The sequence below is a fragment of the Eulemur rufifrons genome, chromosome 7 (genome assembly GCF_041146395.1).
Source record: "Eulemur rufifrons isolate Redbay chromosome 7, OSU_ERuf_1, whole genome shotgun sequence".
NCBI classification, from domain to species: Eukaryota; Metazoa; Chordata; class Mammalia; order Primates; family Lemuridae; genus Eulemur; species Eulemur rufifrons.
In genome coordinates, this window is record NC_090989.1 from 118,042,814 (window position 1) to 118,053,344 (window position 10,531).

General features: G+C 53.1%; 1 protein-coding gene across 4 annotated transcripts in view; it reads right to left on the reverse strand.

Moving 5' to 3' along the window:
- Positions 1–607: 607 nt before the first annotated feature.
- MRAS (muscle RAS oncogene homolog) overlaps positions 608–10,531 on the reverse strand; it is a 57,699-nt gene continuing 47,775 nt past the window's right edge. For 3 of the 4 annotated variants that reach the window (XM_069475399.1, XM_069475400.1, XM_069475402.1), the window contains exons 3-6: positions 10,372–10,525; positions 8,995–9,094; positions 4,627–4,706; positions 608–3,351 (exon numbers count right to left, since the gene is read on the reverse strand). In XM_069475399.1, coding sequence (XP_069331500.1) covers positions 3,252–3,351; positions 4,627–4,706; positions 8,995–9,094; positions 10,372–10,525 — 434 coding nt within the window. In that variant the 3' untranslated portion in view covers positions 608–3,251. Of the gene's footprint in view, positions 3,352–4,626; positions 4,707–8,990; positions 9,095–10,371; positions 10,526–10,531 lie in introns of all 4 variants that reach the window. The other variant, XM_069475401.1, reaches the window with a different exon arrangement.

Here is a 10,531-nt window from a genome sequence, read left to right on the forward strand (position 1 = left end):
GGCCATGCTCCGTAACAGGTGGGTGTTCTGGGCAGAACAAGACAGCTTACAATGTTCTCAGCAAGACTTTAGGAAAATTTGAATAACAGGAATAGGACAGACAAGTATTTAATTTCTTTTCTTTATTAATGAGTCAAGATACACAAAGACTTAATAAAAAGTTACATAAAAGGCTCAAGCATCATTGAGATCTTCAGGGATCACTCTCGTTTCACGACAATGGCCACCTGTTAATACTGTGACACGGCTGGGCGCTCACAGGCGCTCCACAATTCAAGTATCTTTCATTCTAAGTAAGTCCAAAATGGAGTTTCAAACCCAATGGGCTGCCAAGGCAGGCAACCTGTTGATGGCTCTAGGTTTGCTGTAACATGTCTAAGGGGCATTTGGGTTAGAGTTGCCACGTGTGAGTGGGTTGCATGTCCTGGTAAGGTGAGACAGGCCCCACTAGGCCAACTGGGCCCTCTGTGAAGGAAGCGCCATGAGAAGGTGGTGGGCAAAGTGCTAAGAGAAACTCTCCAAGCATCCCGTGTAGCAAGGTGAGTGGGAAGCAAGTGGCCATAGCCCCAGGCTGTGGGGACGGGGAGGATGGCTAGGATGACCTCTGGAGAGAAAAGCAGCCCTCTAAGGAGGGTTTCAGAAGAGTGAAGGAAATCTGAGAGCACACAATGGCAAGGCATGGGTGAGGGGATTTCAGGAAGAATGTGCTCCAGGGCACCTGTAGGTAGCACTATTCTCTGGAAAACCAGTGGGAATACGAGAATGTCAACACAGCCACAAGGCCCAGTGGGCTCCTTGGTCATGGTGTTGCATGGCCAACCTGGTTCCCCAGACTGACCCTCCGAGGTGATGATGGAGAAGATGCCCCAGGGTACACTCTACTCTGGCCTATCTGGAAGCTGCCTCTGTCACAAGGGCCCAGGTCTAAAAATGGTGCTATTTACCCATTCACTTATGGGGAAAATGAGGTCACGGGAGAAGAAAGCTTACCGTCAGCCCTAAAGCTGCAGAAGGCCAACCCTACACCAGTCTCCCCTTGGGCACAGTTTAACTGTGGACTCAAGCTGCAGGCCAGATGCAGCACCCCTTCTGCAGGAGGGGCCAAGAGTGGTTGGAACCCCCATGCCTCTTCGTTCTAGGTTGCCTGATCTGTTTCCAGTAAGGCCCCCACCCCGTGCTGGCAGGGAGACGCAGCTGCACGGTGAGCAGGGTGTGTGCTGGGGGGAGCTGGTGCTGCCGGAAGTTTTCCAGCAGTGGACGCCACCCTGTGCAGGGCTTCCTGTCCTACTCCACCACGCTCTCGATGCGAGGCTCTCCATCCTCACTGCTTCCCGCCGGCTTTTCCTCCACCTCAGCTCCAGTTTGTAGCCGCTGTGGAACTGCACTCGTGCCTGCCGCAGTGGCAGCTTAGGGGAACACACGGGTTGGTCAGAGCCTTGTCCTTTTAGTGTTTAAAATACCTATTAATGTTATGGGATCTTGGAAAACTCTGAAGTGTCTCATCTGGAATGTTCTCTCTTATCCTTCCTTTTAGGAATAGAAAAAGGGGCAATTTAGACATATAAGAAGCTTGATTTCCAACTAACGAGTCCCAACTGTTTCCTTCTGCAGCAGAATCACTCTTCGGCTGGGCCCCTCGGTCCCGGTGACCTCGCCGAGCTAGGAATTCAGCACATCTCAGAACCGCAGAAAAATCTAAGTGTCTTGACATCCATTTGGGAACTCACTTTCCTCGAGAATCTTTTTCCAGAGTGGCCAGGCCACTTGCTGGGGATGTTCTTGTTTGAATAGTGACCTGATCTGTAACATCTGGAAAATAAGGTCACTAGCTGTGCCACCTCATCTTTTGACTTTCTCCCAGGGGTCCACTGTTGTTCCTGCTGCCCCTCCACCCCCACCCTGGCTGGAAAACTCCAGTCTTTGGCTCACAGCAGCAGCACCAGAGAGGGAGGTGGGCCTCCCAGGGGGTTGGGGGCACCGTCCCCTTGCAGAAGGTGTATGGGAGCCACGCCATCAGCCCAACCTTCCTTTCTCCTCGGATCATGTTACAGTCAAGATCCAACAGGTTAATAAAAATTGCCAAAAAGGCAACCTAATACGAAGTTTGCAAATACTGGAAGGTTTTTGCTCATTTATTGCGCTTACAGGGGTGGTAGACTGTTGACTCAAAGAACTCATGGCTTCAGGTGTTGGTGCTGTTTTAGTGATAACAGTACTGAATCGTGTTTGGGTAAGATTCGGCATGAACTGGAGTTTTCTGGATGGTGTCCACATGAGCTTACCTAGATGCGTCAATGTGTTTGTATCAGAGACGCATAAGTAGCACAGGTGATATGAGAAATCAGGAAGAGACAGATTGGAGAAACCCGCTCAGACATCTGGGAAGAACTCGGAACCTAACCCACGCTGTCTGAAACATCAACACTTTTGCACAGGCGATCAGCTCACTTTAGTTTATACATTTCCAGAATAATGAAAACCCCCTTTAGAACTGACATGCTTGTGCCAGCCACTCCCCTCAGCAAAATAAAATTCTGTTTTCTAATGTCTGCGTCCTCAATCATAGCAAAATGTCCGGGTAAGCACATCTCTCTGCGCTCCAGTTTCTAGGCCGTGAGTAGGGCCTGTTTCCCTCTAGCTCCCACCGTGTTAACTTCTGTCCTCCGTCACTCGCCTTTCACACGGAGTTGCGTTTTGGCACTGCTGGGAAAACTCGGGTAAAAAACAATAATATTCCAGACATATGACCAGAGAGGTCTGCTGAAAACTTGAAGCTTCACCAGGCAGTGGGCCCAGACCCCTTTAATAAAATAATAATCACTAAAATAATTTAAAAATCTACAAAATACACCCAAGCTCAGACACTGTGGACCAGGGGCAAGGGAAGGAGGCTTGTTCATGGCTTGTTTTGTACTTTGTATGTGGATAAACACTTCCACATCAAACCAACACTATGTAGTTGAAAGAAACAACACACCCACCAAGACAGAGAGGAACCAGACACATGGTGGGCTTGGAAATGCTGCTTCTGTTTACGGGTGGCTTCCTTGTCCCTTGTGAGGGACGGAAAAGCCCGAGCCCTTTGGGCAAAGCCAGACCCTGTCTGTTCCCTGCCCACCCTCCCCTTCTCCCTTCCCGTGCCAAGTCCCGTGCCAAGGGTGGTGGTTAGAAATGGTTTCAGTGCAGTTAGGCAGCGAAGGGTCCTGAGGGCTGCCCAGGCCACTGTCACTGTGCCCCGGGCCCTGGGCCCGTCACAAGATCGCACACTGCAGTTTGTGGGTGCCAGTGGCCCGGTCTCCCCGCCATTTGGTTTTCTTCTTCTTCTTCTGGCTTTTTTCTGGAATCTGTTCCCTTTTGAAACAATAAAGGACAGAAAGATAAAGTCAGAATGGGTTTTGCTTCTGCTCTTCCCCTTTCCCCCCTCAGCCCTGGATCTGCGGCAGAGGCGACTCCTTCTGGCAGGGGTGGGGTTGGGGAAGGGCTCAGAGGTGCTGCTGTCCCTGCGCGAGGAGGGCCTGGCCCACAGCATCTCCTGAGCAGTGAAACTGGGAGGGAGGGGAGGGACACACTGAAACCACCCCACTGACATGACCCTATGCTGTAAACCACGAGCAGCATCATGTTCTATGTTTCGTATTTTAAATAAAATGACAGGTCAGCTGAGTGCAAAATGCTTTTACATGTTTTCTCTTAACTTTTCTAATGTCTAAAACCTGCCCTTGGCACTGCAGGTCCATACCCAGGCAGCAGCACGGCTACGGCTACGCAGCAGTAGCATATCTTAAGCGGAGGCAAATGCCCCAGGGAAAATCAGCTCAAGAGTGCAAAACTTCAAGCACACAAAGGGAAGACTGAGGGTCCCCACTGTGCTGGGGAATAATGAGAAAACAAGCTTGCTGAGGGTGTTTGGGGGTGGGGGTGGCAAATAGGGAAGGACACAGTCAGAGCCCTGGGTCTCATTTCACACCTCACCAGCAGCCCTCTGAGTTGCCCGCTGCCGGCGTGAGGCCGCACGCCAAACGCATGGTGTCTGAGAACGCTTGGGCTGCTCTGCATGTTGAAACTGGGAAACAGGACGGGTGGGTGGCAGGGGACGCGGCCAGGAGGCTGTTTCAGTCATGAGCACATGAGGTGACCGAGGTCTGGCCCCTGACCATGCAAAGGAACACACTAGGACTGCTGACAATACTGGGAAAGTGACAGTGTGTGGGGTCTGGAAAGGACACACGTGCAACGCCTCTGAAATATGAGCCCTGGAATGAAAACTTTGGTTGTTGAGGGGAAATGTCAAAGGGCAGGGAGGAGGAAAGGGATCTACTCTGTACCGTGTTGAAAGCTCCAGTGAGGGAGGACACTGCAGACAGGCTGGAGGGAGCTGCCTGCCAGGGGGCCAGAGCCGCTGCCCCAGGCGGGAAGGCACAGCCCGCACCTGAGACCTGTTTGCGGTTGGGCAGAGGAGGATGGAAAGGGCAAGGGAAAGAAACGAGGGAGGGACAAGAAACCCCACACCAGGCCCAGAACTGCCCAGGGCCTCAGAGCAGGAGCGCTGCTGCAGGGGCCGTTTCTAGGGAGGTGGCGGCACTCACCTAATGACTCTGACGTTTCTAGGGAGGTGGCGGCACTCACCTAATGACTCTGACGAGGTCATGGAAGGCTTTGTCGACATTGAGAGGTGGGTCCTTGGCACTGGTTTCTATGTATGGAATCTGGAAGGCAAAGCTCCGTCAATGTGACACTGAGATTTCCAAAGCCTTGCACCACCCTCAGAAATTCTCAGAGGCCCTAAGGAACCCAGGTGCTTTCAAAGCCCCCCACAGAGCCCCTGGCCCCCAACAGTCTCAAGATACCTTTGGTGGCTTCTCACTCTGTAAGGCTGGAAAGTTTTACTAATGGCTTTTCTAATTCTCTCTTGTTCTCTAGTCATAGAGATATTTAATAGTTCCCTAAAAATAGAATAAAAATGATCTTTTTATATACTTGAAGACAAAAGACTGTTTCCACTGATCAAACTGAAATACACTATGATTCTATTCAGTTTTCTTTCTGAGGCCTGTTTCTCTGCCTTGCGGTGACTTCTGCCCCTCTTTCTGGGCCCCCCCAGAGAGAGGCTGAGGAGAGGCTGGGCCCCGGGCAGGACTCTGACCCCGGGTGAGCCTGGCTAATGCGTGCCGGCCGCCACCCCCGATAGGCCTGCCCGGCCCAGCGCTTGTTTGGTCTGTCTCTACGAGCCTGGGCGCTCAGCCACGTTTACACAAGGTTTCTGTCTGCACGGTTCATGCTGAGGAAGCACCACTGGCTGAAAGGGAGCAGCACATGGGAGACATGACCAAGGTGACCCCATCGGACGAGTTTCTAGGGCCACATCTACACCAAGCCATGGGCTGGCAAAGGGAGAAGAAAGGCTCCGTGAGGCCAGGACACACTCCCCAGCGCTCGGCTCCTCCTACAGCGGGGACCACAGAGGCAGGAAGTGCTCACACCCCACATTCGGGGGCTCAGGAAAACATGCATAGGCCCCCTGGATGAGATGGAAGTGAGCCGACTGTGATCAGACTGAAGACCGTGTTATTTTTCATAACTTTTTTCTGATGACAGAATTAATGCCTTTCATTATAATACATTTAGAAAAGAAAAGCACCGTGAAGAAAATAAAAATTATTGACTCTTAAAGTGCACAGAGGAGGGTGACCGAGTTGTTTTAGAGGAGAATACTGTAAGTCGCTGCCCAGAACACCGTGCAGTCAGATGTTCACACATTGCTGTGGCTTCACAGAGGTCCTGCAGCCAACAGACACACAGGGGCAGAGCACAGAGGCAGAGCTCAGACCTTTGAAATATTCATTTGAAATATTTGAGCCTCTGATCACATCGAATAGACACTGCCCTCCATGTGGGCTGTTTGGATTTCCAGGTCTCAATGTCCCTGGCCTCATTTAATCCTCACATTAACCCTCTGGGGTCAGTGAGTCTCTCCATTCCGCAGCTGGGGAGACTGAGCTCAGAGGGAAGCACTTGCCCAAGGTCAACAGCGGCCAGCAGAGAATCAGGGTTTGAACCAGGCACACTTTCCGCTTCCCCTCCGGGCCTCTCGTGGACAGCTGGGGGTGCTGAGGTCAGCTTGGGTGCCTCTTCAGGCTGGACACCATCTCCAGGTACGGAAGGTGCCCCGATAAGCGGCTGGCAGAGTCCTATGAGGCCCCTGTCAGGTCAGGATAATGTGCTGCCTTGTGTACATCCATTAGGGACGCAGGAAGGGACCCGCAGCTGGAGCTGGGACCTACCTGGAGCCCCTTCACATCCTATACTCCTGCCAGCTCGGGAATCCCCAGTTCCAGGGGTCTCAGACCACTGCTGCCTGTGGTCCCACATCACCTCTCACAAGTACCTGAGTTGTACTATCCCCCAGGTCCCCAGACACCTTCCATCTTCTTTCCAGGTGTCCTGCCTCTGCCACTGAAGAAACAATGATGTGCATTATCCAGATTCTTGGAATTCCAGGATTTCAATAGCAACAAGACTTAAACTAAGAGAAACCCTGCAATGACTAGAAGTATCATTCAACTCCACCAAAGGGCTAGGAAATGCCATCTTCCTGCATTAGGTGGAGTGACCTGTCTTAGCTAAAGAGGAATCTACCTTATGAGCTATAAAATCAGGGTGTCATTGATAGTAGCTTACAAAGTCACTTGGTCAAGTGACAAATGGGGCGGCGGCATTAGCTACAGCAGCATCAGGCTGAGCAGGTGGAGACCTGGGTACTAGTCGGGGAGCAGCATCACAGGCTGTGAGCCCCAAAAGTCACTTAACCCCTGTGTCTCAGTCTCTTTATTTGTAAAATGAGGCTGCTGCCAGTGCGGCACCCCTGCGCTGGGCTGCCCTGGGCTGCTGGGAGGGACACTGAGAAGGTGTGTGTGGAAGTCCCTGGCAAACCCTCTGATCAGCAGGACTGGTCATTTACGGAGCCCAAGACCGAAACAAAACAGCTCCAGCTCCCCTGGCCTGTCTCTGCTCAGGGTGTCAGACACCCGTGTACTCTCCACAAGGCCTGTTTCCCACACTAAACCTGGGTCACTGCCTGGGCCTCGTCTGGAGACTTCCGAGCAGCTCTTGTCTTGGTCGACCACTCCTCCTCCTTGAGGCGTCTTCTCTGCTTGGCTCCCAAGATGCCCCCCTTGGGTCCTCACACCCCATTGATGCCTCGGCTCGTCTCTCTTGCCATTCCTCGTCATCTGCCACACCACGACACGGAAGGGCACCAGCCTCAGTTCTGGCACCCCTTCCCTGCCTACACGTGCTCCCTTGGGTCTCCGGGCTTTACTCTCCACCTGCCTGCTGATGGTAATGTCCCATGTTTACCTGCAGACAGGTCCGAGTGACTGCTGTCCTAACTGCTCCATGCGATTATCCACCAGGCTCCTCACACCGAAGGGATCACGAGCAGCTCCTGGTCCTTCCTCCCACACTTACTCTGACAGTCCTTCCCTGCTCAGTTACTGGAACTCCAGCCTCCCGAACGTTGCTCATGCCCTGAACCTCGGGTTCATCCTCCATTCTCTTTCACCCCACAACCAATCTGTGAGCAATCCTGCTGGTTCTGTTAGAAACATAGCTGGACTCCCACCCCTCCTCACCACCTTCATGAGCACCACACTGGCCCCGGTCAGCCTGCACCGAGGTCGCTGTGCAGCCCGGGACTGGTCTCCCTGCTCTCGCCCTTGCCCCCACAGGCTGTTCTCCATGCGGCCACCAGGGAGCTGCTCCACTGTAGGTCACTCTGCCCTCAGCACCCTGCAGTGGTTTCCCTTCTCCCTCAGTGAAAGCCCAGGAGGCCTCAGGCCACCTCTCTGTCCTCGCCTCCCACTACTCACCCTCCTGCCCCCGCTGCTGGAACTTTCCTTCTCCAGATACCTGCACGGCTTATTCCCTTACGTCCGTAAGCCCTTGCTGAAGCAGACCTTTCCCAGCAAGGCCTCCCCTGGCCACCTACTTGGAAAAGCACGTCCCTCCACTACACATGCCCTGTCCCCTGCCTTGGCTTGTTTCCATCGCATCTCACCTTTGGATGCTAATTTGCTTTGTTTATTGTCCCTCTCCTGTCACTAGAAGTAAGCACCGGTGAGGCAGGGAGTATTGCTTCCCAGGGCCTGGAACCACTGAATGAGTGAGCGAGTGAACACAGAAGGCAGGGACAGGCACAACTCCTTCCCTGTGCACCCTCCTCTCCTCTACCCACAGGGCGGGCCCCCTGGGCCGAGGAGAGGGGCAGAGGGAACTTGGGCACAACTGACCCCAGGAGGCCAGGGCCACATGCTGTGCCAATGCTGGGGAGGAGAGGGAAGCCCAAGACCCCATCTAGCATCCTCCAGAGGGCAAACAGGCATCACGATAAACTGGAAAAACAAATAAAGATGTCTGCTGACATGGGCTGTGGGGCCCCGGGTGCACCCCAGGTCGATCACTTGGCAAATGGGGACGCTACCTACCGCAGGTGTGGCTGTGAGGAGCTGTGAGAGGCTGTGAGACGGTGTTCATGCTCCCCTAGCACAACGCCGGGCACAGCGCAGGGCTCGGAGAGCAGCAGCTGATCCTGACGATTCTGAGCACAGCCAGGCGGCGGCACAGAGGAGGGCGCAGGAGCCAGCCCCGCTGCACTGCCCGTGAGGAAGCCGTTGTGCCTTGGTGGGGCTGAGTGGCCCCTGGCCAGGAGGTGGGCTGAACACCACAGCCTCCAGGCCACTTGGAAGGCACCCGGACCCCACATCAGAGCCCCTAACGACTGACAGAGGTGCTTTCTCTCTGGTCTATTACCTTGTTTCCAATAGAGCCCCATCACATATGCCCTCCGAGGCCACTCTGTGCAGTCCGGGTGGCTACCCAGGAGGCCCGAGTCCAATTCTGGAGACCAGGACTGCAGGGGTGACGGGCTATCGACTTTTACACATCCCCTGACCCCCCAACACACACACACACACACACACACACACACACACCTACATTGTGTTTCGTTGCCATTTCTTTTCCTTGCTCCCTGGTGATTTTCCTCAAGTGCATCAAATCGACCTTGTTGGCCACAAGGATCATCGGGAATGACTCCCTGGGAAATAAAGGAACAGCAGCTCTGTGAGGTTTCGCCCCCCCACACACCTGGTTACGGTGGTGCAGCCACACCTCAGGCATACACAGCCCCCAGCCCCTCCCCAGTCCGCGGGCTGCAGTCGCTCTGCCCTCCTGTCCAGAGAGGGAAGGGCTTGGGGAAGGGCCTGAGGCTGCTGGCTGTCTTGGCCTAAAGCCTCCGGCCTGTCTCAGGCCAGCAGTGAGGTCTCGAGGGGCTGCTGGCCAGGGCTTGGCTCCCCAGACCTGGTTCCCTCCTCTCGGTCACTCAGATGTACCAACCATGCGGGGCTGCTGTGGCCTCTGCGACCACTCGCAAAGAGCGCCAGGGCCGTGCCTGGCTCACGGCGGGCACCCGACAAACAGCAGCTGCACAGTGGGGTCAAGAGGCAAGTCCGTCTTAAAGATTCTTATTGACGGACGTGGCCAAACTGCTGTCCGAAAGTGAGTGAAACAACGGAGGTCTCACAGCATCTTTGGCTGCACTGGATATTTTCATTTAAAAAATTATACGTTGACAGGTAAAAAATGGTACTTTATTATTTTCCTTACATTTCTTTGATTAGCAAGAAAGGTGAATATTTTCCAACATCTGAGGCATTTATGTTTTCTCTTTTGAGATTCATATATTCAGGGGCTTAACCCATTAATCTATTGAATCTGTATGTGTATATACGTGTGTGTGTCCCTTTGCCTTTGGAATAGGTGTTAACTGGATTTTTCTGTCTTTACTGGGATTTGTTCAAAGCTTGCTATTTTCCTATTATTTTTTTTTTGTCCTTTCATTTTCTTGACATTGCCTCTTTGCGATCCAATTAACTGACAAGACCAGTTGGGTTTAAAACAGGCTCCAGATTATTTAATTACTCCACATAATGCTAAAAAAAATGAGCCTTTAATTAGGGGCTTATAGTCTCATAGTCAAATGGGATTTAACCAATTACAATGCACACTGGAGAGAAAATTCACTTTTTCTTTGAACATAATTTGGTTAAATTGGAGTTGAAAAACAAAGATGTGACTGATGATTCCTTGATTGAGGGGGCAGTTTAGGAGAGATAGGAGGGCGAGACCCCTTGAAGCCTTGGATGCAGTTTGGCCCCATAGAAAGAACTAAGGTAGGTGCTGGAGGAACTGACAGGGAGAGAATTCAGTGCGGCCCCTCTGAGCCTCCCCGCTCCCCGAATATCTGAGAGAGACAGACAGACTGAGCCCAGATCCTTCTGAGGCAGGAGCAGGGACCCCCTGCCAGGCCCTCACCTGTCCTTGACACGCAGGATGAGCTGGTGGAAGCGGTCCACGTGCTCGAAGCTGGCCTTGTCGGTGACAGAGTAGACGATGAGGAAGCCATCCCCCGTGCGCATGTACTGCTCCCGCATGGCGCTGAACTCCTCCTGCCCGGCTGTGTCCAGAACTAGGG